This window comes from Alexandromys fortis, unplaced genomic scaffold, assembly GCF_014885135.2.
Source record: "Alexandromys fortis isolate MF-2015 unplaced genomic scaffold, M_Fortis_MF-2015_v1.1 scaffold_5, whole genome shotgun sequence".
Taxonomy (NCBI): domain Eukaryota; kingdom Metazoa; phylum Chordata; class Mammalia; order Rodentia; family Cricetidae; genus Alexandromys; species Alexandromys fortis.
In genome coordinates, this window is record NW_026067924.1 from 14,920,578 (window position 1) to 14,947,507 (window position 26,930).

The 26,930-nt window shown below is 40.7% G+C and overlaps 2 protein-coding genes across 2 annotated transcripts; one reads left to right on the forward strand and one right to left on the reverse strand.

Annotated features, from left to right (window-relative positions):
- The first annotated feature begins 13 nt into the window (after positions 1 to 13).
- On the forward strand, positions 14 to 15,865 carry Acot13 (acyl-CoA thioesterase 13). Its single transcript, XM_050142737.1, has 3 exons — positions 14 to 252; positions 10,477 to 10,661; positions 12,903 to 15,865. The coding sequence occupies exons 1-3, from the start codon at positions 172 to 174 to the stop codon at positions 13,057 to 13,059; spliced, it is 423 nt and encodes a 140-aa protein (XP_049998694.1). The 5' UTR covers positions 14 to 171; the 3' UTR covers positions 13,060 to 15,865.
- Positions 15,607 to 26,542, reverse strand: CUNH6orf62 (chromosome unknown C6orf62 homolog). Its single transcript, XM_050142736.1, has 5 exons — positions 25,313 to 26,542; positions 23,768 to 23,944; positions 22,794 to 22,916; positions 19,153 to 19,287; positions 15,607 to 16,952 (listed from the first exon to the last, which is right to left on the reverse strand). Exons 1-5 carry the CDS (start codon positions 25,439 to 25,441, stop codon positions 16,827 to 16,829), a joined length of 690 nt encoding a protein of 229 aa, XP_049998693.1. The 5' UTR covers positions 25,442 to 26,542; the 3' UTR covers positions 15,607 to 16,826.
- Between the last annotated feature and the right edge of the window lie 388 nt (positions 26,543 to 26,930).

A 26,930-nucleotide genomic window follows, 5' to 3' on the forward strand; every position in this document is an offset into this window, starting at 1 on the left:
GAAGCGCCCGGGCTGTGAGGACTTGGGCAGCCGGAGCGCGCGACCCTTCGTCCAGAGCGCGCGCAGCACGGGCCGGGCGTGCGGGTTTGACCTTCCACGTCCTGGTGCTTTCCCAAGCGTCTCTTCCAGAGTTCCTTCCTCCAGAGCCCAGAATCTTGAGTTGCGTCCACGATGAGCAACTTGACCCAGACTCTACGGGACGCCATGAAGGTCGTGTTCAGAGTTCCCGGTTTTGATAGAGTTTTGGAAAAGGTATTGTCCGCAAAGCCTCTGGTGGAGAGGATGTATCTAATAAAACACCCGAGTTGGATTTTAGTCTATTTGGTAGAGTGTCTTATGAGCCCACCTTCGTGGCCTCTCAAACGCCCGAGAGTGCGTGAATTCTCTTCTAACCGTAAATAAGCATGACTTTGACACCCGTAGAGACGGGTTTGGTCCACTGGAGTAAGCCAAGAGAAAAGTCTTGGGTACAATCATTTAAGGGACGCTGGAGTACAGGACGAGTGTGTAGGGATTGTTTGTTTTAAGGCACGAAAGCGAAGTACGTTGAGGTACAGAAGTGAAGGACGGACTAGTTCCTATGTTATGTTTCTGCGTTTTGAGACTGGGTCTTACTCTGTAACACAGGTTGATAGATATTTTGATTCATGAACGTCTGCTTTTTACGATTAAGAAAGAATGCTTGGAATTTTGGAAAGAATTTGGGTGTGAGATTTAAATACTGATTAGCTACAGGTATTTGAAATCTTTCTCCTTGAACACTCCCCTCTTGGGTTTTTTTAACGGTGTACATAACGTATCAAGGCATTTGTCAAAAATAGGAAATAACACTTAAGTGGGCGTATTTAATGTTTATTTAAAGTCCAAAGACATCATTTGACAGTGACTTTTGGAAACATGATATTATCCAAAAAAGAATGTATTTATCTAAGAATAAATTTGAATTATTTTTTCTTAAATCTGCTGTGAGAATGGGTGAAACGATCTGGCTCAAGCGAGAAGAGAACATGAAACATGAACAAACCCACTTAGGAGTTTATTAGAGGGGAAAGTGCACACAAGCCTGGGAATGGTGTACTGAGAGAGAGCAAAGATGGCGCCTCCAGCTTTTAAAGGCTGCCTAGCACATGCGCACAGGGGGAAGATGTGACTAAATCACATGGTGATGACCGGCGACCCATGCCTTGTTCATGAGACAGGAGGAAGACGTGGCTATGTCACACAATGATGATGGGTGACCTGGAAGTGCAGCCTCATGGGTGGTTCAATAATTACATTCAACCCTTTTGTTTATTATAAAAAAATTTAGTGGTTTGAAGATCTTAATGGATGGGAATGGGGCGTTGTAAGGTCTCTCATGACTGCTTCACGCTGACTTTGTGGGTGTTGAAGAATTGGGATGTTTGACCACGTCCTGGGGTGAATGATTACTGCTGTATTTTCCAGGCTCTGAGGAACTGGTTGGCAGTTTTATGAGGCAGCTTGGACCTCATAAAATGCTGGAAAGGCAAAAATTACGTTTGGAAAAAATTTTAGATCCTAGAGTGATGGAGGAGTTAATTTCATTGGTTAATAAAGAAACTGCCTTGGCCCATTTGAAACTGCCAGCCCTTAGGTGGGTGGAGTAGACAGAACAGAATGCTGGGAGGAAGTGAGGCAATCGCCATGCCTCTCCTCTCTGGGTCAGATTCGATGGACCCGGCTGCCAGGTCAGACATGCTGAATCTTTCCTGGTAATACACAACTTCTTGGTGCTACACAGATTACTAGATATGGGTTAAGCAAGATATGAGAATTAGCCAATAAGAGCCTGAAACTAATGGGCCAGGCAGTGTTTAAAAGAATACAATTTGTGTGTTGTTATTTTGGGTGTAAAGCTAACCATGTGGGGACCGGGCGGGATGAAAAGCAGGCCTGCCCGCAGCTCCATCTATACTAGAGATTAACAGAGGAGAGTTCCCAAGATGGAAGATAGAGGGTTTTTTTTTCCCCCAGGGGTTCTCAAGACCAGGAATGACAAGGAAAGAATTAAACTATACTTATTCCAGGTGAGTCTGGTCTGTTTAGGTGGGTCCAATTGGCTCCCTGGAGCTTAACATCCAGAAAACACTGCTGCAGTCAATGATAAAACCTGTTATGTTAAAGTTTGTTTTGTGAGTTTTTGGAGTTTGGGGCTACAAACTCATTATTGTTTCTTACCGCCTGGGCTTTTGACACTCCTCTGGCTCTATGTTTAATGATGGTTCCTGTAATAACAGCTGGGTGGTTAACTAGAAATTTAAGAATGACATTGAACGCATATGGGAGAAAGAAGAAAAGGGAGAGTATGTGGAGTTTTGGGCACAAGAAGTTGAGTAAGGATGAGACTTTTATTTTTTTGGGAACTGGAGAAAGAGTGGCTGATCCTGGTGTCCTCTGGAACTTAAGGGAACAGGGCCATGTTTGAGTTACTGTATATGAGGGGGTATCTTGAGCTGAAAGGGTAAAAGGTTTAAGATGCGACAGGTGAATTCAATGAGGAAGTCCCTCGGTCTTGGCAGCTGTGGGAGTTACAAGAATTACTTTAAAGGGGCTCTGCCATTTAGGGGAAAGGGTCGAGGGGCATTGGTGTGGGGGAGAAAATAACACCTGATCCCCTATTTTAATCGGTAGTGGGCATGAATTAACATGGTTGAGGTAATGAGTGGTTGGTGAAATCCCATAATAGGGACATGAGTAACTGTCTGCCTTCCGTAGTTTCTGGATCTAAGTTAGTATACTGTAGCAGAGCTTTTATGAGGCATTCCAAAAATGCAGGATTTTTCTTCATATCTATTTATTTATTTATTTATTTATTTATTTATTTNAAAGCTACAGAGAAACCCTTTCTGGGGGGGGGGGGAGAAAGAAAGAAAGAAAGAAAGAAAGAAAGAAAGAAAGAAAGAAAGAAAGAAAGAAAGAAAGGAAGGAAGGAAGGAAGGAAGGAAGGAAGGAAAAAAGAATGTATTTATCTAAGATGAAATTTGAAAATTTGAATTATTTTTTAAATCTGCTGTGAGAATGGGGATGTGGCTAGCAGCGTGCTTGCCGGTTGGAGGTCCTCCATTGGTGGGGTCTATAAACATTTCCTCCTTAAACTGTCATCAACCTTGTGGCTATATAATATTTTGTAATATATTTTTTATTTTTCTTTTTTCGATTTAAACAAGGTCTCTCTATGTCGCTCTAGCTGTTCTTGAACTTGATGTGTAGACCAGGCTGGCCTGGAACTCACAGAGATCCATCTGCCTCTGCCTTTTGAGTATGGGGATTAACAGTATGTGCCACCACATCTGACTTTCATGTGTGAGATAATTTTGACATTAGTTTGATTGCCTTTGAGTAATTAGTTAAAATTCTCATAACTTAGTCCGGCATGATGGTGCCTGTCTCTAATTCCAGCTTAGGGGAGGCTGATGCAGGGGAGTTTGTAAGACTAGTCACATAACCATGCCACTTCGCAAAAAAGAACAGTTAACCTTTCTTAAAAAAAAAAAAAAAGTTGATTTTTTCAGTGCTTACTCTTTGAAAATCAATATAGATTTCGCATTTACACTATTGCTAGACACACTGCCAGAGCTCACTCAGTATTTTATAGGTAGCAGTGAATGGCTGTTAAGCCACACAGGTTGATAATAATCATTGTGTGATTGGTAACTTGATTTACAACAGGTAAGTGGTTATGTTTTATGTAGGCAGAGAAGCTCAGACTAAAGTATATATTTCTGTATAGCGGTTTGTATGTGTATATATGTGGTTTTTACGGTTTCCTTTGTTTTGTTTTTGAGACAGCATCCTGGCTTTTCTGGAACTTGAGTTTACCCTCCTTGCCTCTGTCTCCTGAGTGCTGGTATTACTCTTGTGGTTGTGTGCATATCATCACACCAATGTATTTCTGCTTAGTGGTTCATAAAAGATTCTTATACTTACTAGCTTTGCAAAAACTTTGACATCCTGGCCAGGTCTACCTACATTAGTCCCATTAAAAAAAAAAACTATTTAACACTTCATTTTAAATTCTGTATCCTCAAGGAGGCTGGGGATATAGCTCAGTTGGTAGAATGCTTGCCTCGCATGCACAAAGTCGTGGCTTACATCTCCAGCACCATGTTAAACCATATGTAATAGTACATACCTGTGATCCCAGCCGCACTCAGGAAGGAGGTAGACACAGATAGATAAGAAGTTCATCCTCAAGTTCATACCTACTTCAAAGCCAACCTAAACTACATGAGGCCTTGTCTCAAGATGAAAAGAAATTGTGTCCACATGAAACATATTTTCCTATCATGTGGATAGGATAGGAAAATTTCCTATCATATTTTCCTAACATATTTCCCTGGGGAGAAATGAACAAACACCTGCCCACATCTGTGAGTTTCTGAGATCACAGATGGCGCAAAGGCAACTGTGTCACTGAAAGCCCACCCCGGCATGAGCGGAAGCTCAGAATTGCTGCATCCCTGAAGCTCCATGCTTGCAAACAACCCAGCTAGCAGAGTGTCCTCCCTCTGGCCTTGCAAGTTTTGACTGCTTCCGAAAGGGAATCTCCATTTTTTTTTTTTCATTATAAATTCTCAAACTCCTAGGCAGCTTTGTAAATCCAGTTACTCGGCACACAGGTGGCATACCATATTTTTAGAGCTCAAACACACTACCACGTTTTGGCGAATGAACCTGAGCTTCACAATACATTCATACCAGAGCCTGCAGAAGAGCTTCCAGCCAGCTGCAGGACACAACTAGGCCTTTCTTTCCTTTTAAGAAGATTATTCCATTGTATAGAATAGTGTACTTTCTTTAAATACCCTCTTTACTGGGACATTTGAAATATGAAGAGTACTACAATAAATGAGCTTTAAGTGCTTACAACTTTCAAGGCTCCACAAGGAAGGCAGGAACACTCAAAAGAACCAGAAGTGCCTCTCCTAAGTTCCTGCCAGAGGCTTGGGTATTTTTGCCAGTCTTCTCTGGATGCCTCCTTTGCCAGACCTATCCGAGGACACAATTATAATAATTCATAGATTGTAGTTGGCCTTTTCAGTTCTAGAATTGAGTGCTCTTTATCCTATGAAGCAGACTGTTTTCTGAGAACTTTTTATGTATATTATTTTTTGAGAACTTTTTTAAAATTTTTTTTATTTTTATTTATTTATTAAAGATTTCTGATTCTTCCCCGCCACTGCCTCCCATTTCCCTCCCCTTCCCCCAATCAAGTCCCCCTCCCTCGTTAGCCCAAAGAGCAATCAAGATTCCCTGCCCTGTGGGAAGTCCAAGGACCACCCACCTCCATCCAGGACTAGTAAGGTGAGCATCCAAACTGCCTAGGCTCCCACAAAGCCAGTACGTGCAATAGGAACAAAAACCCATTGCCATTGTTCTTGAGTTCTCAGTAGTCCTCATTGTCCACTATGTTCAGCGAGTCCGGTTTTATCCCAGGCTTTTTCAGACCCAGGCCCAGAGCTGGTCTTGGTGAGTTCCTGATAGAACATCCCCATTGTCTCAGTGTGTGGCTGCATCCCTCGCAGTCCTGAGTTCCTTGCTCGTGCTCTCTCTCCTTCTGCTCCTGATTTGGACCTTGAGATTTCTGTTTTGAGAACTTTTTATATATATGCATATATATGTATGTTTATGTGTGTATCTTATTCACTCCCTAGTTCTCCCCCTAAGTCCTCCCAGATCCACTCCTTGCTGCCTCCCAACTTCATGCCCCCCCCCATTTTGTTTTTGTTTTTGGAACAAAGTCTCTCTAGACTTGGCTGTCCTGGAGCTCCCTGAGTATAGCAGGCTGGTAGACTGGCATTGAACTCAAGAGATCCTCCTGTCTCTGTCTCCCAAGTGCTGAGATTAAAGGTATGTAACACCACACCCAGTTTTGGCTCATTTTTTAATAACCCCTTGAGTCCGTTTGTGCTGTCCATAGACTACATATGGGACCATCTACTGGGATGTAACTGACCTACCAGATGCCATAGCCTTAAAGAAAACTGACTGTTCTCCACCCCACAAGCGGTCAGCTATCCATAACTCTCCCGCTGGAGTGGGGACTCATGAGCCACTTTCCTCCATGCTGGAATGCTAACCAGCTTGATTCTATGAAGAGTCATAGAATTCTATGATTCTATGGCAACCACGGCTCCTGAGTTCATGAGTGTATGGACTCTGTCCTATATGGAAGACACGTTTACTTGGAGACATTTTTTTACCACATGTTAACAGAATAGGAGACAGATGTTCTGGCATCTAATGGGTAGAGAGTAGGGGTGCTAATCAGTACCCTACAGTACACAACTTTTCACCACGGTGTCCCCTCATCACAGAGAATCACCCAGGCCACATGGCAGCAGGCCTGGCTTGAGGAATCTTGACTGTGCTGCTAGTGAAATACTTTGCCTTGCATCCAAAGGTAGTTAAATTGCCACACTGTCCTTTCTAGATATATACTGTGTCTTTGCCCTGTCCTTGGAATTGTTCGTTCATCTTGAGAGGGCTTATGTACTGTCTCAACAGAATGTAATTTTCCCATAAATCTCTGGTTAACAATTATTACCTAAGGACTGATTGTGCGACACCCGGGTAAAGTGCACACATAAGGTCATGGGTTCAATTCAAGGTTATCCTCAGCTCTTGAGTACTTGAGACCTAACTCTAAACAAAAATGAAACTCATTCCTTTTGCCCTGCCAATTCTTGATTTAAAGGCACATGTTGAATGTGGCTCAGTGATAGAATACTTGTTCAGCCGGGTTGTGGTATCACATGCCATTACTTCTAGCACTTGGGAGGCAGAGGCAGGCATAGCTCTGTGAGTTCAAAACCAGCCTGGTCTACAGAGTGAGTTCCATGATAGCCAGAAATGTTACACAGAGAAACCCTGTCTCGAAAAAACAAAACAAAAGAATACTTGCTCAGCACACAAAAGAAGGGTTATTACATTCTGGGCCCATCTTCCTGTTATAGACTATTGGTTTGTGAGGACATCTTGTAGCTGGAACAGGCAACACTGACTCTCCACCCCCCCCTTTGATGTACCTCTTGTTTAAAACACAGCATTGTTTGAGGGAGCTTATATTATTTCATTTTATCCCCCTTCGTGGCCTTCTGTAGAGTAAAAACTAGTTCAAGCACTAAAGCTGTACTGACTTGGGAAGAAGCCTAAAGGCTTCTACAAATTTCCCCATCTTACGACAGTGAATAGATAGCCAGGCATAGTAGTTTGCCTATAATCCTGGTACCCATCAGGTGGAGGCTGGGGTGAACGGGAGAGGGTTCTCAGAGGTGGCGTCAACCTGGACTACGGGAGATGCTGTCTCAACAATTAAAATGACAGACCTAGAGCAATTCTGTCACATATGAGGTGACCCTGAAATGAACCACTGAATGTATCAGCAAAATAGGCGCCATCTGTGTGGCATATAACTGTCATACATCATGTAGTGACGTTTTGGTCAAGCCACATATACTACGAAGGTCGCATGAGTTTAATCTCAGAGGTAAAAATTTCCTGCAGTCCAGTGAATACATAGTTGAATAAATAAGAAAATAAAGCTGCAGAAAAAGAACCCCCAAGAAAATTCACATTAAAGAGACTGAGGATTTTACAGCTCTCAGCACATTCCTTAGAGAATACGGGGGTGCTGGGGATTTATAGCTCAGTTGGTAGGATGCCCTTTGTGCACAAAACCCAAGGTTTAATCCCCATTACTGTATGAGCTGGGCAACTGGGGATGGTGGGCACAGCTGTAATCCAGCACTCAGAAGACAGAGGCAGGAAGATCAGAAAAAAGTTAGAGGTCATTGCAAATTTTGCCTCGAAAAAGGTCTCAGTAGTGAAAGATTTTAATATGGGGAGCGTTCACAGTGTGTGACCTGCTTGCAAGCAAATTTGTGATATGAGGAAGGAAAGGGAGGGGACAGAGCCTGTTAGTGGTGGCGCATACTTGCCATCCCTGCAGCTGGAGATGGTGGAGAGAAAGAAACCGCATCCCCACCATGGACAGCCCGAAAGTGCTTCCAAAGGAACCCTTGCTTTCTCTGTATCGTTCATGTAATACTTTTCATTATACTTTAAAAATGAATGGGACCTTCAAGCAATAATTTAACATTGCTGAATTATATTATTCCACTTCTTTTGTTTAAATGGGGTTCTGACTGAAGTTTACTAATAATCCTAGTAGCTTGAATGACTGAACATCTCCCAGCCTGTTTTTTAAGCTGTTTTGCACTATTCATTAATTCATGTAGAAAATTACTCTGCTTGTATAAAAACTAAAAAACAACCAATTTAAAACCTTTTTTTGGTGGTTAGAAGATGACAGATTGTGGGGGTTGGTTCATGGAAAAGGTCCAAAGAGAGCTAGGCCTGCCTGGTGATGCAGGCCTGTGATGCTATCATTTGGGAGGCTGAAGAACTACCTCTTAGAGGACCAGGGTTCAGTTCTCAGCCCCACACAGTGACTCACAACCATCCATAACCAAGTTGCAGGTATCCGACCTTTTCTTACTTTTGTGGGCACCAGCCACACTCATGATGCACACATACACACAAGAGACTCAATCACAAAAATAAATTTAAATATTAAAAAAAAACACAAGGGAATTCTGGTACATACAACCCTCTGAATTCTTTAATATTTTATGTTTATTTTATGTATGTGATTTCCCTACAGGTGCCTATGGAGGCCAAAAGAATCTTCTGGAACTGGAGTTGTAAATGGTTATGAGTTGCTATGTGGGTGCTAGGAATGAGACTCGGGTCCTCTGCAAGAGTATCAAGTACGCTTAACTGCTGAACCATCTCTCAGCCCAATGAGCTGAACTCTGCAAAATGAGGAATAGCAAAAAACATTTTCTTCCTTTTTTTTTGTTTGTTTTGTTTTTTCGAGACACGGTTTCTCTGTGGTTTTGGCGCCTGTCCTGGAACTAGCTCTTGTAGACCAGGCTGGTCTCGACCTCACAGAGATCCGCCTGCCTCTGCCTCCCAAGTGCTGGGATTAAAGGCGTGCGCCACCACAGCATGGCAACATTGTTTTTCTTGAACATATATTCTCTCTCTCTCTCTCTCTCTCTCTCTCTCTCTCTCTCTCTCTCATTTGTAGCCCTAGCACACTGATCCCAGCTGAATGCTAAGAGAGTTTATTAAGGCCAGGAACCCAGTTTCTAAGCTCCAGCTAGCAGCAAGCAGGAGTCCAGGAGTGTATTCCTGCCAGACTTTACTCTGGTAATCAGAATATATTGAAGGTTGAGCTAGAAAATAAATTATAAAAGGGCTAATTTCAACCATTAATTGTCAAGGCAGCTTTGGAGCCTGTCCTGGAACTAGCTCTTGTAGACCAGGCATGCGCCACCACTGCCCAGCTCTGAGTCCACTTTTTTAGGCATATTCTGTTTGTTCAAATGACTTTTTAAAGACAGGATCTCGGAACTAGACATATATGTGATGTGGGATTCCCCTCTGTGTGCTATGAATATGTTTTATTACCATTGGTTAATAAAAAAACTACTTTGGCCTATGACAGGGCAGAATATAGCCAGGCTGGAAGAGATATAGAGAGAAAGTAGGCAGAGTCAAAGAGATACCATGTAGCTGTCAAAGGAGAAAGATGCTGTTGGAACCTTACCGGTAGGACCCAACCTCATGATGATATACAGATGAATAGAAATGTCTTAATTTCAGCCTGGCGGTGGTGGTGCATGCCTTTAATCCCAGCACTTGGGAGGCAGAGGCAGGCGGATCTCTGTGAGTTCAAGACCTGCCTGGTCTACAAGAGCTAGTTCCAGGACAGGATCCAAAGGTACAGAGAAACCCTGTTTCAAAAAACCAAATGAATGAATGAATGAATAAATAAATAAATAAGAAATAGATTAATTTAAGATGTAAGAGCTAGCTTGGAATATGCCTAAGCCATTGACCAAGCAGTGTTGTAATAAATATGGTTTCTGTGTGATTATTCAGGTCAGGGTGGCCAGGAAACAAATGAGCAGTCTCTGTTCATGTATATGCAGACAAAATACTCAGACACACACACACATGCATATATTAATTTAAGACAAAATCTTACTATGGGGGATAGAGAGATGGCTCTGTGGTTAAAACCACATACTAGTCTTACAGAGGACCTGGGATTTGTTTCTAGCACCCAGGATGGGTGACTGGCTTACAACTGTCTGTAACTCTGTCTCCAAAACACCTTACACCCTGTTCCATTACATTCCATGTGCATATGCCTATCAGCATGGTTTTTAAAAAATACATATTTTTTAAGATTTCACTATTAGAGCCCTGGCACCTAGTAATACATGTCCTCCTCCCTCTGTGCCCCACGTGCTGGAATTACAGGTGTGTGGCTCTGTGCCAAGCTTCCAGCGTCAGGATTGTTCTTGCTGTGATGATGTATTTGAGCTATTCAAAAAGCACAGAATTAATGTTCAAATATTTTTTTCACATTTTAATATTTAGGTGACGCTTGTCTCTGCTGCTCCTGATAAAGTAATTTGTGAAATGAAAGTGGAAGAAGAGCATACTAATAAGTTTGGTACTCTCCATGGGGGCCTGACAGCAACTTTGATAGATTCCATATCAACCATGGCTCTGATGGGGACAGAAAGAGGGCTTCCTGGAGTCAGTGTTGACATGAACGTAACGTATGTATCTAGATACCATCCAGATGATTTTTTTAAAAAATCATACTTGTTTCAAAAAACACTATATTGTGTGGGGGTGTGACCAAAAACTACATCTTGTGGACGTGTGTGCTTGTTTTTCAAATATCTTCAATCCATAGTTGTTTGAACTCATGATTTATAACTTTCATATAGTCCTTAAAAGTATCACCTGTGCCCGCGGTGGTAGTGCACATCTTTAATCCTAAAACTCAGGAGGTAGAGGAAGGCGGATCTCTGTGAGTTCAAGGCCAGCCTGGTCTACAGAGCTAGTTCCAGGACAGGCTCCAAAGCTACAGAGAAACCCTGTCTCAAAAAAAAAAAAAATCACTTGTGCCAGGCATGCTGGGACATACCTTTAATCCCATATCTTGGGAGGGGGAAGCAAGTGAAACCCCTGTGAGTCCATCAAAGCTGGGCGACCTATTTAGTGAGTTCCAGGCCAGCCTGGGCCACATAGTGAAACCCCGCTTTAAAACAAACAAAAACCCCTAAAACAGTAATTAAAGTATCACTAATTAGCCAGATGTAGTTGTATAATCCCAACACTTGGTAGACATTGGAAGATCAGAAGAGTTCAAAGCTAGCCTTGACTTTATGAAACCCTGTGTTCCCCACCCCCACCCTCTTCTCCCAAAGAAAAGTGTGAATGACATTTGGAAAAAAGTTGTTGACCATTTCCCGTGTTACCAAAATCTTGCAACAAAGTGAACACAGGTGCCAGGAAGGGATCCTGAATCTCCTGTGAGTATGGCTTAAATGACAGGATCAGGGAGCAGTATGGCCTAGATAGCCTGTCATTCACGATTGTGAAAATGTACATCACTTTTCCAAATTGAAAACTTGAGTTCTAAGGCTAGGCATAGTGGCTCAAGTCTTTTATCCTAGCACTTGGGAGGCTGAGCCAAGAGGATCTTCAGTTCAAGGTCAAGAAGACCCAGTTTCAAAAAACTGGAACCCTGTCAGTTTCTCTTAAGCCTGGGAATAAGTTGAGAGCTCAATAATCAAAATACAGGACAAACTGTAGATGGACAGAAGAGACATTATGCTAATGAGCCATATTTGGTGGTCTTTATCTTGTGTGGTGAGCAAGCCCAATTGATGACTATTTTCCCATGAAGACAAAAGGGGTGGAGAGATGGCTTAAGAACGTAACAGTCTTGTAGAGGACCTGAGTTTGGTTCCCAGCACTCGCCTTTAATTCCAGTTCAGTGAGACCTGACCCCTCTCACCTCTTGGACACTCGTATGCATGTATCCACACAGAGGTATACACATAAAGTAAGATACAGAGCTGGAGAGCTAAGCAACAACAACTTATGGGGCCAGTGAGATGTAGGTAAGAGAACTTCCTACCAAATCTGATGACTTGAGACTGACCCCTGGAACTCACATAGTAGAAGAACTGACACCAAGTTTTCTGCTGACCTTCACTCATATACTGTGTACAAGCACACACAAAATGAATGCAAATTTAAACTTAAAATTTCTTGTAAAGTAGATCTTGACTTGCATGTTTACTTTATATAAGGGCCCTTAGCATTTATGGATTTGGTGTGGACAGGTGTATTTACATTAATCCTCACGGATACAGAGGGACAACTGAATATGCAGTTCATTACCAAGATGGCTAAAAACTTTTCTTCATTTCTTATAGTTTCTTTCTTAAATGTATGTGTATGTATCAGAGTGTATGCATGTGCACCACACAAATACAGGAACCAGAGGTTGGAAATCGGATCCCTTGGAACTGGAGTTACAGAGGGTTGTGGGCTGGCGTGCAAGTGCTGGGAATTGAACCTGGGTCTTCTATAGTAGCCAGTGCTCTGAACTGTTGTGCCACGCCTCCAGTCCACTCCTTGTGGTTCTTACACTCACTTTGGAGTTGAATAAAGTCTGCTGAGATGTAAACACTCAGATACTTCACTTTTAAGAAGCTAAAGAGATTAAATGCAAGCTACAGGTACTCTTTCAGTGGTTTCAAATAAATATGAAATAGGAAATTTTAAAGAAAAAAAGGCAAGGAAATCCCGTGTTTATGTGAAAAGACACACATAGATGAAGGAAAGAAGAGCATCTTGCAGACCAACTACTTGAATTTGATACCAAAAGCTTGCCAGTAGTATTCTGAGATAATCTGTAGGTTACACAGGAAAGCCTGTAGGAGTTTGTCGCAATCTTTCAACAATTACCTAACCACTATATTTCAATGTTTTCTTTTAAGGTTTATGTCACCTGCTAAACTTGGAGAAGTAGTAGTGATCACAGCACAAATTCTGAAGCAAGGAAAAACACTTGCATTTGCCTCGGTGGATCTGACCAACAAGACCACAGGGAAATTGATAGCACAAGGCAGACATACTAAACACCTGGGAAACTGAGGGAACAAACAGCAGGGTGACCCAATGAAGCCCAACAATGAGTAACTTTCTGAAATAAATATCAAAACTAGAAGTAGCTAAGTGTTTTCTTTGGGGTGCAGAAACTAAAACGAAAATATATTACGGAGGTTGGGTTTTTTTTGCTTTTCTTTCCCAGAGTCTCTGGCTATCCTGGTACTCACTGTGTAGAGCAGGCTGACCTTGAACTCAGAGATCCACCTTCCTTTGCCTCTCTGGTGCTGTGATTAAATGTGTGCCACAAGTCCAGCTGGGATATCTTTCTTTTGAAACATCTTTTAGTCAGGTGCATGATCATTGCATGAAGGTGTTCTTGGCTCAATGTTTTGGTCTTGCTTTTTGTCACCCAGGATAACTGAACTCACAATTTTCTGCTTCAGCCTCCTAAATGCTGGGATTGTAGGTGTTGTTCCACCTTGCCTAACTAGTTTTAGTTCACTGTTTTTGTAACAGTAAAGAAGCTAGAAGACCCACTTTAATATTACTCTACAACTGACGCCTAGTATTAAAGGAGAAAGATGAATTTGACAGACATTAGTTAGTCGTATAGACTGGACAACACATAAACCTTAGAAATGACTTGCAGCTCAACTTCCACCACACTCAGATAGTTGCCTTCACATGGCAAAGGGGGACAAGAATTAGCACACAAAAAAAGGCTTCCCACCTCCAAAAACCATTACCTGAGAACCCAGTTTAAGGAGACATGTCAACACAGCAATAATGAAATTTTAGGTCTTTCCCAGCTCTAAAACACTGTCACATTTCCATTTACTTTATGAGACATGATTACCAATTTCCAAAGTGGATCTACCACAGCCATACTGGGAAATGAAGAGCCTGTAGTATGTAGCCTAAGTTTGAAATGAAGCCCGACACTAGAAATAGCCTAAATAGCCTAAGTACCTTTCTATGCTGACTTTGTGTATCTCGACTTATCTTTTGCATAGAGGGGACATATCATGAGCCCCTTTGTCTCCCAGCCTACTGTACTATATTCAAGTTAACAAATTACATTTCTCAAAGGTCTCAAAAACTAGAGGACGCTTGCTTCCTTCATTTTTCAGGGACTTGAAATATCTGAGTCAATAGTTGTGTTAGATACCAGACCTCTTGACTCCTCAGCTGTGGACAAACAGGAAACCTAGATCTTGATTTCTATCCTTTCCTACTAAAGGGACCTTTTTGTAGGAGCTGGGTCCAGATACTCAGAGAGGTGCTGTGATTTATCCATGAAAGTGCTCAAGAAACGAGTCTTTCATATTATATGTGACAAGGTTCACAAAATGCTGAAATATACTGAGTGAAATTTGAAAAAATCTTTTGCAACCATCAAGATTAGTTGGGGCTGGAAACAGTGTAACAATTAAGAGCCCTGGCTGCTCTTCCAAAGGACCTGAGTTTGATTCCCTCCATGGGCATTGCATGGATATGATACACACACCCATACACATACAAGGCTGAAATATTTTTTTCAAAAGATTGGCTTGGTTAGGCACTAAGCTTCATTGTAACTAAAGGGGGGTAAGTGGATATTTTCATCTTCTTTGCTACCAATGACTAGCAATAAGCACATAGTACAGAAACCAAAGTTAGCTTTAAGGAGCAGATGGCATGTGCTTCTGAATATTAACCAGAAGGGTACAAAGTCAAACCACAGAAAAACTGAACTTTTTGAGATAATTGACAAGAACATGGATGGTATACACTGTCATGTTGGAAGCTTGGTAATGGTACTATAAGATATTGTAACCAAATAAATAAAGGGAGGGCCTTGGACGGTCCACAAAGCAAAGAGCCTTACCCTCTCTTTGGATTAGAGGGAGATGGGGTGAGAGGGTGTGTGGAGGGAATGAGAGGAGGTGAGGGAATGGGAATTGGTATTTCTTTAAAAAAAAAAAAAAAAAGATATGGCCAGGCGATGGTGACGCCTTTAATTTCAGCACTAGGGAGTGCTGAAATCTCTGAGTTCGAGACCAGCCTGGTCTACAGAGCTAGTTCCAGGACAGGCTCCAAAGCTACAGAGAAACCAGCTCGAAAATCAAAAAAAAAAAAAATTGTAACCAAGAACACCGTCTCCCCCCCCCACACACACACACACACACAATCCTGTGCTTACTTGTAACATTGCCCTAAGTATGAAAGGGCAAAAAATTAAATAGTGTGCAAAAATGCAATGGTTGGGTAAATATTTACAAATATACAAAGAAAAAATACGTGCCAAAATGCTAAAATCTTAATGTGTTACACCAGAACATCTTATACGGTCTTTGCCAATTTATCGAAATTATTCTGAGACAAAAATGGCTGCTTAACTGTCTAACATGTACATTAAGAATGATTATTTCTCCCTTTTCTATGAAACAAAAGCAAAAGGCAGGGAACTACTGAAGCTGACCATCTGTCTTATATTCTTCTTCATGTTACAACTGCCAGTTTTTTCTGAATAAACCTGAAGTGACCAATGACATGAGATAATAGATAAAAAAGTTAACACTGCAAGTTTTATATATTCATCTGAATAGCCAGGAAGCTTTCACCTATTTTATTTAGGTTTCATTTCCCTCCCCCCCAAATTCCAACCAGAAGCTAAATACAAATGAAAACCAGTAAGCACTAGTTTTACTCCAACGGAGTAGGATCATTCCGATTTACTCCAATAAAAGTATGCAACCCTTAAGCAAAGCTTTTCTTCATTTAAAAGAAAAAAACAAAAACAAAAACAAAAAAAAAGCTATACAGTAGTCTTTCCTTATGTCATTGCACAATCAAGTTCTGCTTTCAGAACTCTTGACACTCTGGTTATTTTTACAATATAAGATCCCCACTTTTAATTTTGTTTTCTATTCCAAACACTCAACTTCTTTAGGATGGTGTAGAAACCAGTATTTCTGCAAAATTCACTGGATTTTTTTATTTGTAATTAAATTTTCTAACACCAAAACAAAACAAAAACCAAAAAGTCCTCTACTTATGATGGTTTTTGCAGCTATGAATGTTCCTTGGTTTTATAGCTGCATTTAGCCACGCCAGACTCCAGATCTGCTTTAATGTGTATAAATGCATCTGCACACAGCAGAGTACTCTATAACAGCAACTCGGGGAAAGAGATCTGGGGAAAAAAAATACATGTACTAATGAGTACCAAGAAAACAAACATGGCCCAGTGCACACGAGGCAGAAATAACCTCAATGAGATGCTTTTTTCATTAAGATTTCTTTCCCATGGTTGTAATTTCTTTTTGTGACAACCATTCTGGTCATTAGAATGAATCTGACAGTGCTCTGGAACAACGGTGATTATAGCAAAGCTATTAAGTTTTTAAATGTTATTTATACCTGTTACATTCACTCTCACCCTCAATACTGATGACAGATGTCAGAGGCAAAAACCAGCACAAACATGAAGACCACAACACTGAGCATCACCTGTGCTTTCAGATACATTAAGCATTTCAGTGTACAATAATAGTCCTTCCTTCACATTTGAGTAAGATGCCGATGCAGTGCAGCAGTCTGCAAAGCATCTTCTTTCACACAGTCCGTGCAGAAGACATCTAATTTTTTTTTAAAGTTCTGTGATACAAATGATTAAAATAAATCCAGGATGAACAAGTTTCAAAATGCATAGTGTTCTGTGCATGAGTCCATTTTCTTTAAACTCTGAAAGAAAAGTGGTAAGAAAACAAGAAAAGAAAATCGCTGCTGCATTCTCTGGTCTTCTCCATTTTGCTGGTCAATGCTCTTATTTACTCTGGCATATAAGGACGGAGGTGATCCTCTATGGTGCCAACTGCCCAGTGGGTGAGCTGTTCCTGTGGCAGGTAGAGGCAGATGCTGCATAACTTGAAGATGGTGGCTTTGTTTTTTGGAGTCTAGAAGGAAATAAATTTTTAGTAATTTTAATAGTTTTTTAAACTGTCAGCCCCTCACAATTTAAGGCATATGGCACACTACTATAAAGTGTACATAGCAAGAGATTTCTAATTTTCTATCCAGGCATGATATGGGGGAAAATAGGAGATGCCTGAAATAACTGCACAGAGAATTTATGCATTAAAACACTAGGGAAGTCAATAGAACTGTAATATGCTCTGGAACCAGCTCCTGCAACAAAGAACAAACAGGTTCCCTTTAGCAGTAAAACAAGGTCTGGGTTTCCTATCTGCTCTCAGATGGAAAATATGCAGATCTGTGTCCAAACAACCAATTTTTTTTTTTATTTTTAAAAATTATGAGACAACCAACCAACTTTTTTTTCCGAGACAGGGTTTCTCCGTAGTTTTTGGTTCCTGTCCTGGAACTAGCTCTTGTAGACCAGGCTGGCCTCGAACTCACAGAGATCCGCCTGCCTCTGCCTCCCGAGTGCTGGGATTAAAGGCATGCGCCACCACCGCCCGGCAACCAACTAACTTCTAACTTGATATTCTTCCAAGTTTATTAAAGCTTTGTCTTTCTATTTTTGATGATCACTAACCCTGTTTTTTTCCCACACAGGGTTTCTCTGTAGCTTTGGAACCTGGAACTCACTCTGTACACCAGGCTGGCCTTGGAACTCATAGAGATCTGCCTATCTCTGCCTCAGAGTGCTGGGATTAAAGGTATGTGCCACTACCACCCAGGTTAAAACCCCTGATTTTGAAATTAAGAGTCCTGAACTTTTTAAGAGCTTTGAGAAATGCACCAACTTGTTGAGCAAATCTCTTCTATATAGTAGATACTGAGAAACTGAAAGGTACTCGCAATATGCTTTCAATGCCATTAATTGAAACACAGGCCTTAAACATGCTAGACCAAGTTTCATTTAAAATGTTAACAGAAACATGAGGAAGGAAACTAGTGTGGTGGGATATAACAATAAGGAAGCAGAGGCAGGCAGATCTCTGTGAGTTACTTAGAGGCGACCTGTCTCAAAAACAGAAAATGTCACAAAAATCAAGTCACAATAACTTTATGAGCAGGATTTGTGTAATTTAACACCAGGCAGAAACACATTCTCTAAAGTCGAGAGGTACTAAGAACATCTATCCGTCCACCCTAGGGAGACCTATGGCACACACTGCACTTAATGCCTTTCAATTCAGCACATACTGTCTCTTCAAATGTCTGCATTCCCTACAGCAGTCTTCTGTCTGTGTGTTATTTTCATTGGTTAAATAAAGAAGCTGCCTTGGCCTTTTGACAGGTGAGCCCTTCCTTAGGTGGGTAGAGTAGACAAAACAGAATTCTGGGAGGAAGAAAGCAGAGTCAGGCAGACGCCATGAATCTCCAGCCCGAGATGGACAGAGGTTAGGATCTTTCCCAGTAAGCCACAGCCTCGTGGTGCTACACAGATTTAATGGAAATGGGTTAATCAAGATGTGAGTTAGCCAATATGAGGCTAGAAATAATGGGCCAGGCAGTGTTTAAAGTTTAAATGAATACAATTTGTGTGTTGTTATTTCGGTGTATAAGCTAGCTAGCCAGGCAGCTGGGAGCTGGGCTGTGGCCCTCCGCTCCTTTTACTACACCCTACCTTGAATATGCTTGATAAATAACAGCCCTAGCCGATCCTCACTTTTCAGCCTGATTTTTTTAACTGCAGATGCCTGTTTTGATAAATACCTGGATTGCCACAAGTGAGTAATAGTTTTTTTTGCTTTACTTTTTAAGATTCGCATTAAGTGGTCTACTAGTCCTGGGGATAGTTTAGTCAATCAAGTGCTTGCTAGAGCAAGCCTAAGGATCTCAGTGGTATGCAGTTCTTATGAAGCAGAACCAGATGAAGCCCTAGGACTTGGACACTGCATGAGGAACCACATCCACATATAGCCATACATACCTGCACACTTGCACTCCCCCTCCACAAGTTATTTTATTTAAAATACATATTTTGATCAACTGGAAGCGGAGCAGTAACTGAGTCTATTTCTAATTAGCTCCCAGGTGATATTTACCCCATTGACCAGGGACTTGGAAAGCTTGCTCTTTAGGAAGTGCTCATAAGAAACAAAGTCTGGGAACTTCTCTGAAGGGGCCTAAGACAGGTTTCTTAACTTAAAATGAGCACCAAACTAGTCCTAAAAAATTCCTTACCTGCAAATGCTGTCTGTCAATGAAGAGAAACACTGACTGGTTAGGATTGTTGACAACAATTCCTGTCTTGTCCTTGCGGCTCAGTACATGCAGAAACTGTTTCTCATAGTCACCGTGATGAAATTCAAATTTGGCCTAATTATAAAATACAAACATTTTATGTAGTTACAATTACATTGCACTGACTAACCATCATCTACTGCTTCCACATGAATGTTTGTGCTGACCAGTATGGAAAACAAGAGACACACAGGGTGTTTTAGATTTAATTAAAGTTATGGGCAACGTAAAACTCAGTTCATTTCAAATGAAACTAAAATAAACGCACTTCTTGCAGGTATAGTAACATATGATTGTAATTCCAGCAATCAGAAGACAGAGGCTAGACAAGATAGACTACCTGTCTCAAAACAACAAAAACAAAGAAGCAAAATCACTCACTCACACACACACTTCAGTTAACATCAGTCACATTTCAAATGCCCAAATCACATCTAGCTTGATCTCTTGAGAAACACATTACAGAAAATTCCACTAACAACACTCCAACATAATTTGGTGATTTTAAAATACTTTTTAACTTTAAAACTTCAGCTTCCTTGCCATACATTAAGGCTCTAACCCACTGCATCAGACAATTAAAGAGGAAATGCAAACCTAATGCATCCAATGAAATGCACAGCCCTACATATACAAATGGGCTTCCGAAAAAAAATGCTACGGAAGAAAAAAACCAAAATTACTATTATGGAAGAAGTCAACTTCATTCTTTCACATGTCTAAAAGCAAAAGAAGGGAGAAAATACTAGGCAAAAAGATCAGGCTTAATAGAGAACTCAAGAAATCTTTAAAATCTTTCAGATAATTCAGAACTGTAAACAGTTACAGTTCATTTGCCTTGAGCAATTATGCTACTAAGAACACTGCAGGCAATATTAAGATGTAAAGTCATGAGTGGCTGCTATTTAGTTGTCACTATCAAATATATTTTATTTAACACTTCCACCCCTGCCATGGTAACTTGTGAATGAATGCTGGGCTCTTTCACTGAGCTATACTGTTCATCTCTCCCTTTCTCTTGATGACACTAGGGATAAGCAGGTCTTGCACACAAGTCTTTCACTAAGTCTCTAGGTCATGACTCTAGCTCTCTCAATAGCTTTTGCTATAAATCTAGCATTCAGGGCCAGAGTGTGATGACACACACTTTTAATCTCACCACCAGGAAGCAGGTGGATTTCTGAGAGTTCCAGCTGAGCCAGGACTACATAGTACTCACAGCACCAAATATTATGATTCTATGCTTAAGAGACCTTAGTGGGTAGGACAGACATGCCATACAGACAGAGCGTATGTGAGTGGTTTTATTGAGAGAAAAGGAATGGAAAAGGGGGGAGGAAAGAGACCAGCCTCTGGGGACAGGATTGGTGGAGAAGAGAGACTGAGAATGAGGGAGATACAGAGAGAGGAAGAGAAATAGATGGAGTTTTGCCTTTTAAAGGGACAAAACACTGGGGGGCAGGCATGATGCAGTGGTGACTCACTCTGCAAGGTACCCCAAGGGGTGGGGCCAGATGTGCCAGGATGCTAACAATAACCTTGTCTCAACCAAAAAAAAAAAAAAAAAACCAAAGACAGCAACAACAACAAAAAAATGAAAATAGTCTGAGATTCACCATATAGTTCCATAGCATTTAAATTATATCCTACTAAATTTCTTCTTGAGGAAGGAATGTTCCACACCAAATAAAACTGGCGTAAGGAAGACACAAAAATTCTCTGAAATAATGAAAATACTCTAGTCTCTTGCAGCATCTCACTGTACTAAGCATGACAAGGACACATTCAAAGCTTTTACTCCCTACTAAACACCACTACAAATGTACTCAAATTTAGAAGTTTCAAATATTGAGTTTTTAAAAATAGTCTGAGTTAAAATTTCTTTTTTCATTTGCCTTTATATTTAAGTCCTCTCAATTTCTTTCTTTTTTTTTTCTTTCTTTTTTTTTTTGGAGACAGGGTTTCTCTGTAGCTTTTGGTTCCTGTCCTGGAACTAGCTCTTGTAGACTATAGTCTGGCCTCACAGAGATCGGCCTGCCTCTGCCTCCTGTGCTGGGATTAAAGGCGTGCGCCACCACCGCCCGGCTCTCTTTTTTTTAAATGGGAGAAGCAGGGTTCATTTACTAAGAACATTTCCAAGAGAGGAGTGGGCCACAGCTGGGAAGGTCAGCAGCTCCATGGCCTTGTTTAGGATTGAGTAGACCAACTACGTATCTTCAATATCCCAGACTGAAAATGTGAGGAAAAATAAAACCCTATCAGTAATGTACAAATATGGACTCCATATCCCCATTATGTCCTAAACAATATGTGTAACACCATTATGTGGCTGTTATAAGCAAGCCAGATATGATCAATAGTATACAGAAATTTATATGCTAATACTATACTGTTTTACATAAACTGAGAATATGCATTCCATATTTTGGAACCAATTCCAATAAGGTATAAAACATACAGATGCTGCTTTTAATTTCTTAAGGGAATGAAATTAGCGTCACATTACTAGCTTATTTTACTGCAGGTGAGCTATAAGTTAATAGCAAAGTTATTACGCGTATATTATAATCAATCCTGAAGGCTCAAGAAACCTGTAATTAGTTCAAAGAACTTTTCATAGAAGGCAGTGAGTCATGAGTATAAGCTTTACTTTGTTGACTTTTACCTTCTTTTATTAATTTAATTACTATTTTTTATATGGCTGTTTTATCTGCCTGTGTGTCCATATATCATGTGTGTGCCTGGTTGCAAGGCACCATGTGGGCAATAGAGATTGAACCAGCTCCAGTGAAGACTGAGTGCTCTTCACCCGATGGAGCTCGCGTCTCCAGCTTTTTAAGAGGACTTATTTTGGCTTACTTTTTGCCTTGTTTGTTCCAAACTGAATGACCCTGAACTTATTATTGCTCTCTTTTTTAAACTGTCTCATTTCTTTTTCTACAGGGTCACACACACCTAGTTATCACTAATTAGTATTTAGATTAAATGTGTATATAAAATATTTAGGGAAAGATTAACACACTGGCTTTTAATAACCTTTAGGCACAATTTCAAGTAATAGTTCGTGAACTATCTGCCAGCCTGTCTTCCAAGTGCTAGGATGAAAAGTCACGTACCACCACTGCCCAGCTAATAAATGCCCTTTAAAAACATGTTCCAAAAATGGCAGTTAGAAGTCAGTAAAGAGGACTGGGGGGGGGGGGGATTGCAGCTCTGTAGATTGAGTGACTTGGAAACGTGAAGCCTGGGTTCTGTGAAGCCTGGGTTCTATATCCAGCTATACACACCTAGGGTGAGCCAAGACTCTCAGGAAGTTCAAGGTCATCCTGGGGTACTAGGCGATTAGAGGTCGGTCTAGGCAACCTTGAGACTTTGTCAGGGAGGGGAAAAAGTCTGCAAGATGTTAGTAAAGTTAATTAAAAACCAAACGTGTTAAGAGATTCTATAAATTTGTTCTCATACGACATAATATTTAAAAAGATGGCAAAGACTTATGAAATAACTATTGGATGCATATCCCTCAGAATTTAAGTTAAACCTATTACAGATGCTGTCACTGAAGTGCTCACTACTTTATTTACCTGAACAGGCCTAAAAGGTTCATCAGATTCCTTCCACCTAGAAAACAGGAGACAAACAATTTTCTCAATATCATTCCGAGGCCAAAGAATGAAATCCATCTCCTGAGTACAGCCAATTACATCCTAGAAAACGACAAAGAAAAAGATTTTTTTTAAGGGTTAAAGAAACAAAGTGGTATGACAAAAGGTATAAATGTAGGGTTTGACTACAGAATCATTTCCTACCTCCCTTCAGGGGTTAAAGACTGTACACAATATAATTCTTGCTCTAATAAAAATTTTTATATTTTGTAGAATCCAGTCATTTAGTCCAACGTCCCTCATACAAAAAGGATCTAACTTTCTCTGTGTGACTAACTTCCAACTGAAGAGCTAATGTTACTACTGCTTATGCCTTTATTTCATCTTTCAAAATCAAATGTATCTGGAAAAAATATTCCCAAACCACTCTTATTACACATAAAGTATTATGATGTGCTGTTAAGACGGCTACTTTTCTCCATTCTTGTTCTCAGCATCATATTCCATGTATCTGTTTCCAAAAGTCAGTGCACTTCTTCCAGACCACAACAGTTATATCCAGGTTTCCTCTGCTTTAACTAATAATGGATTATACACCAGATTAACTTCAATGTAATGCCGTTTTGAAGGTTGGCAGTAATACATTATTCACAGTAATCACATACATTATCATTCCATCTAAGCAAAGTGACCCATGCTTTTACTGGAAGTTAAGCTTAGGATAAAAAAGGTATTTAAAACAATTTTATGCATAATACCCAATGGAATGGAGGATACCTCTACATGCTTTATCCAGCTAAGAATTAAGAATGATCTTGAGCCAAAAATACACTCACTACATATCTGAGGTATCTAAACACAAAGATTGTTAGCCACTTTCAGGGGGAAACTGCACACTTTAATTCACACAAACTCATTTCCTAAGTAAGTCAAGACTTCCAGAACTTACTTACCCTTCTCATAGACTGGTATCGGGGAGCATGGAGCTGTACCACATCCTTCTGTAGAAGCTCTATAGAACTTTCCAAGGAATAGCTGGAATCTCGCACACCTTTCAGAATATTTTCTTCATAATTATTTGTCATGACTGGTATAACCTCAGACACTTCAAAAAGTGCTGACTTTTTCTTCTAAAGAAAAAAAATTCAGTGATACAGTGCTTACATAAATTCACTTAACTGGTTCTACAGGCAACTGAATTAAAATCTCACTAGTTTAAAACACACAAGTATTCAAAAGAATTAACTATTTTATTCCTGAAATTATATCAAGTTCAATTACCTTTTCTGGATATTATCTGACTACAATTATCAATGTTTAAAAGAAGGGAGAAACGGTAAATTGTGTTTCCAAATTAGTTAAGATCAAGTGCTCATTACCCTATGAATTATGTGCAAAAGTCTATCTAATTTTGACACTTAAGAGCCTGGATTCAAGTCGGGTGGTGGTGCATGCTTTTAATCCCAGCACTTGGGAGGCAGAGGCAGACGGGATCTCTGAGTTTGAGGCTAGCCTGGTCTACAACAGCGAGTTCCAGAACAGCAAGGACTGTTACACAGAGAAATGCTGTCTCCAATCAAAACAAAAAAGGAGCTTGGATTCAGAGAACCTACATTGCAACCTTCAACCAAATTATAATCAGATCTTATCAAATTTGCTATCAACACATTAAAAAAAAAACAGCACACACAGACAAAAACAGAAAATGTGAAAATGGCTCATCAATACAACTACTCTGGGACACTACAATACTCTTAACAGCTGAAGAAAAAAACTTAAGATTGGGGAATAAATGCGGAAGCTTATAAAAATTACTAAATAGATATCACGCTAAGATTACATTTCTGATCAGCAAACTACTTTCAGTGCATAAGTCAAAGTTGCACTTCCTTTAGTCATAACCCAATCATACGTCAAACAGCTCTGTTGATAATTGTCCACTTTGAGTTGCCAAAGAATATGGCTTTTACGGCATTTTCCTTGACTTTCATAACTCAAATGCATCTGATATTTAACTGTGGAACTAGATCACACTCACATAGATCATTTTTAATTGTAAAAAAGAAGCAATTCTAAACAAAAATTTACAATTTCAATATTTAATTGCTCCTAAATATTGCAAAGTATTGTTTCGTTAACTATACCCTAAGAAATGAAACTATTAAGATTTGAAGTAACAGACTAAATTTAGCATATAAACATTTGATTCTGCTGTAACACAACATCCTACTTACAACTTCATAAAGTTCCTTTTGTTCCACATAAAAGTTTTACAGTTACTCAGTCCCGTGTCAGTTAAAAATGTATTCTGAATTACTTTTCAAAGTCAAATAATATACAAAAGCACTCCATTTTCTGCAAGAACTCACTTCACAGAATTATCCCTAAGGGCAAAAACACAAAGTAGTCTTTCTCCACACTCTCAAACCTAATATGCACAAAATACTCAAATAACAAATAATATGCACTTGCAAAAATCACTTAGGAACTTAAATTACCTTCTCCTTGAACACAAAGGCAATATACATCTTGAAGTCAAACTGGTCAGCTAGAGATTCTTTTTTCTTCCTAAGCTGAGCACGCAGTCTGTTCAGAGCTTGTTTCTTCCGGGAGTTTGGGTCCCCCATTGTGAAACACAGGTGGTACTAAAGCCTTTGGAAACTGTCACTAACTATGGGCACTTTTTCTTAAGACTCAAGTACAACAGAAACAAGTCATTTTTCCTGCTAATATGATTGAATAGCTAAAATCACAACTGTAACCCCCAAACTGCACCTTCTGGCAATATTAGCAGACTGTCATACCACAGGGTCAAGAAACAAAAGTTGCTGTCCAGTCATGTTTGGACAATAATGTTTAGGGGAGAGGTGGGAAAGGGGAAGGCAAGGAAGGAAAGAGGAGAAAAAACTTCGAACTAACTTTCTGGAAAACGCATTTGGCTAAATTGCCGAGATAAAAGGCTTTGAAGGGGAAGTGAAAAATCTATCATCAGGATTTAGGTGTGCAATAAAACACAGCTGACACCAGTCCAATCCTTGAAATCCATCCGGATTTTTCCCCCTTTTAAGAAAAGGGATTAGGAAAAGGAAAAAGGAGGGAAAATTGTGATGTTGCTTCCCAAATATAGAAAAAGGGGGGGGGGGAGGAAAAAAAAACGAAAACCACCAAAACAGGGTAGGTGAATGAAACTGAAATCCCCAGTTGGATTTTACCCAGCCAGATCCATGGCTGCAGTACCTGATTAATTCTTAGTTATTTCAGATTTCACTACTGCTATGTACTGTCAGTGCTTTGCTATTGATTACACTTGGTGGTGAGCAAGGAGGAAAGTGCAAAATCAGCAGAGAAAGAAGGGGAGAGGTACAGGGTTTCCCTGCAATCAACTACAGTGTATACCGGGGGCGGACAGCTGTTGCCCAAAGGAGCCATGAGAAAAAACAGCGGAGTCATTACCAACTTCCCCATCACCCACGTTTTCACCCTCAGGCGGCTGCGAACGCTGCTGCCAAGGAGAACCATGATGGCAAAGGGAAAGGGGGGTCTATTAAACGATATTAATAGTTATTCCGGCTCTGTGATTAGCCCTGATTAATGCCCCGGATCCAAGCACCCTTAGCCCTGAGGTGGGTTCTACATTCCCCGGGGAGCCCTCCGTATAAATTTGACCCCGTTCAGGTTCGGGATGGTGGGGAGTTCGATTATCTTCGTGTGAGCATGGCTGAGGCAAAGGTGGCGGGTTCTCCCACGTCCCAGGCCGGGCCCGGGGATCACCTGCCGTCGACCCCCAGTTCCCACCCCCACCCCTCGCCTTCAGCGGCAGCGACTCACTCGCACCACGGGAGACACTGGATCACTCGGGTTCTCACTCATTTCACCGTGGAAAGAATTCCCGCCCGGGTAGAAAAGGCGGAAAGAGAATAAAGTGGGAAGGATCAGTTGGGAGGGGAAAAGAAGAAAATAATCGTGTTAATAAGAATTACTTCTTAAAGGAAGCCCACCCTCCCACCCCAAAAAAAGAAAGGAATGAAGTTCCCGGGTTCTGGATTCGCTTTTCCCGTTCAACAGCCCATGTTTCCCGAGTGGGGGCGGCTGGGTGGTTTCCCAAGGGGGGGCGGG

What these genes read in the sequence shown, in the direction of transcription:
- Acot13 (XM_050142737.1), top strand. Translation starts at nt 172, where the DNA reads ATGAGCAACTTGACCCAGACTCTACGGGACGCCATGAAGGTCGTGTTC. An exon ending in TTGATAGAGTTTTGGAAAAG is followed by an intron (nt 253 to 10,476) that starts GTATTGTCCGCA and finishes TTTAATATTTAG; the next exon opens with GTGACGCTTGTCTCTGCTGC. An exon ending in AGTGTTGACATGAACGTAAC is followed by an intron (nt 10,662 to 12,902) that starts GTATGTATCTAG and finishes TTTTCTTTTAAG; the next exon opens with GTTTATGTCACCTGCTAAAC.
- CUNH6orf62 (XM_050142736.1), bottom strand. Translation starts at nt 25,441, where the DNA reads ATGGGGGACCCAAACTCCCGGAAGAAACAAGCTCTGAACAGACTGCGT. An exon ending in CCTTTGTGTTCAAGGAGAAG is followed by an intron (nt 23,945 to 25,312) that starts GTAATTTAAGTT and finishes TTTTTTCTTTAG; the next exon opens with AAGAAAAAGTCAGCACTTTT. An exon ending in AACCTTTTAGGCCTGTTCAG is followed by an intron (nt 19,288 to 22,793) that starts GTAAATAAAGTA and finishes TTTTATAATTAG; the next exon opens with GCCAAATTTGAATTTCATCA.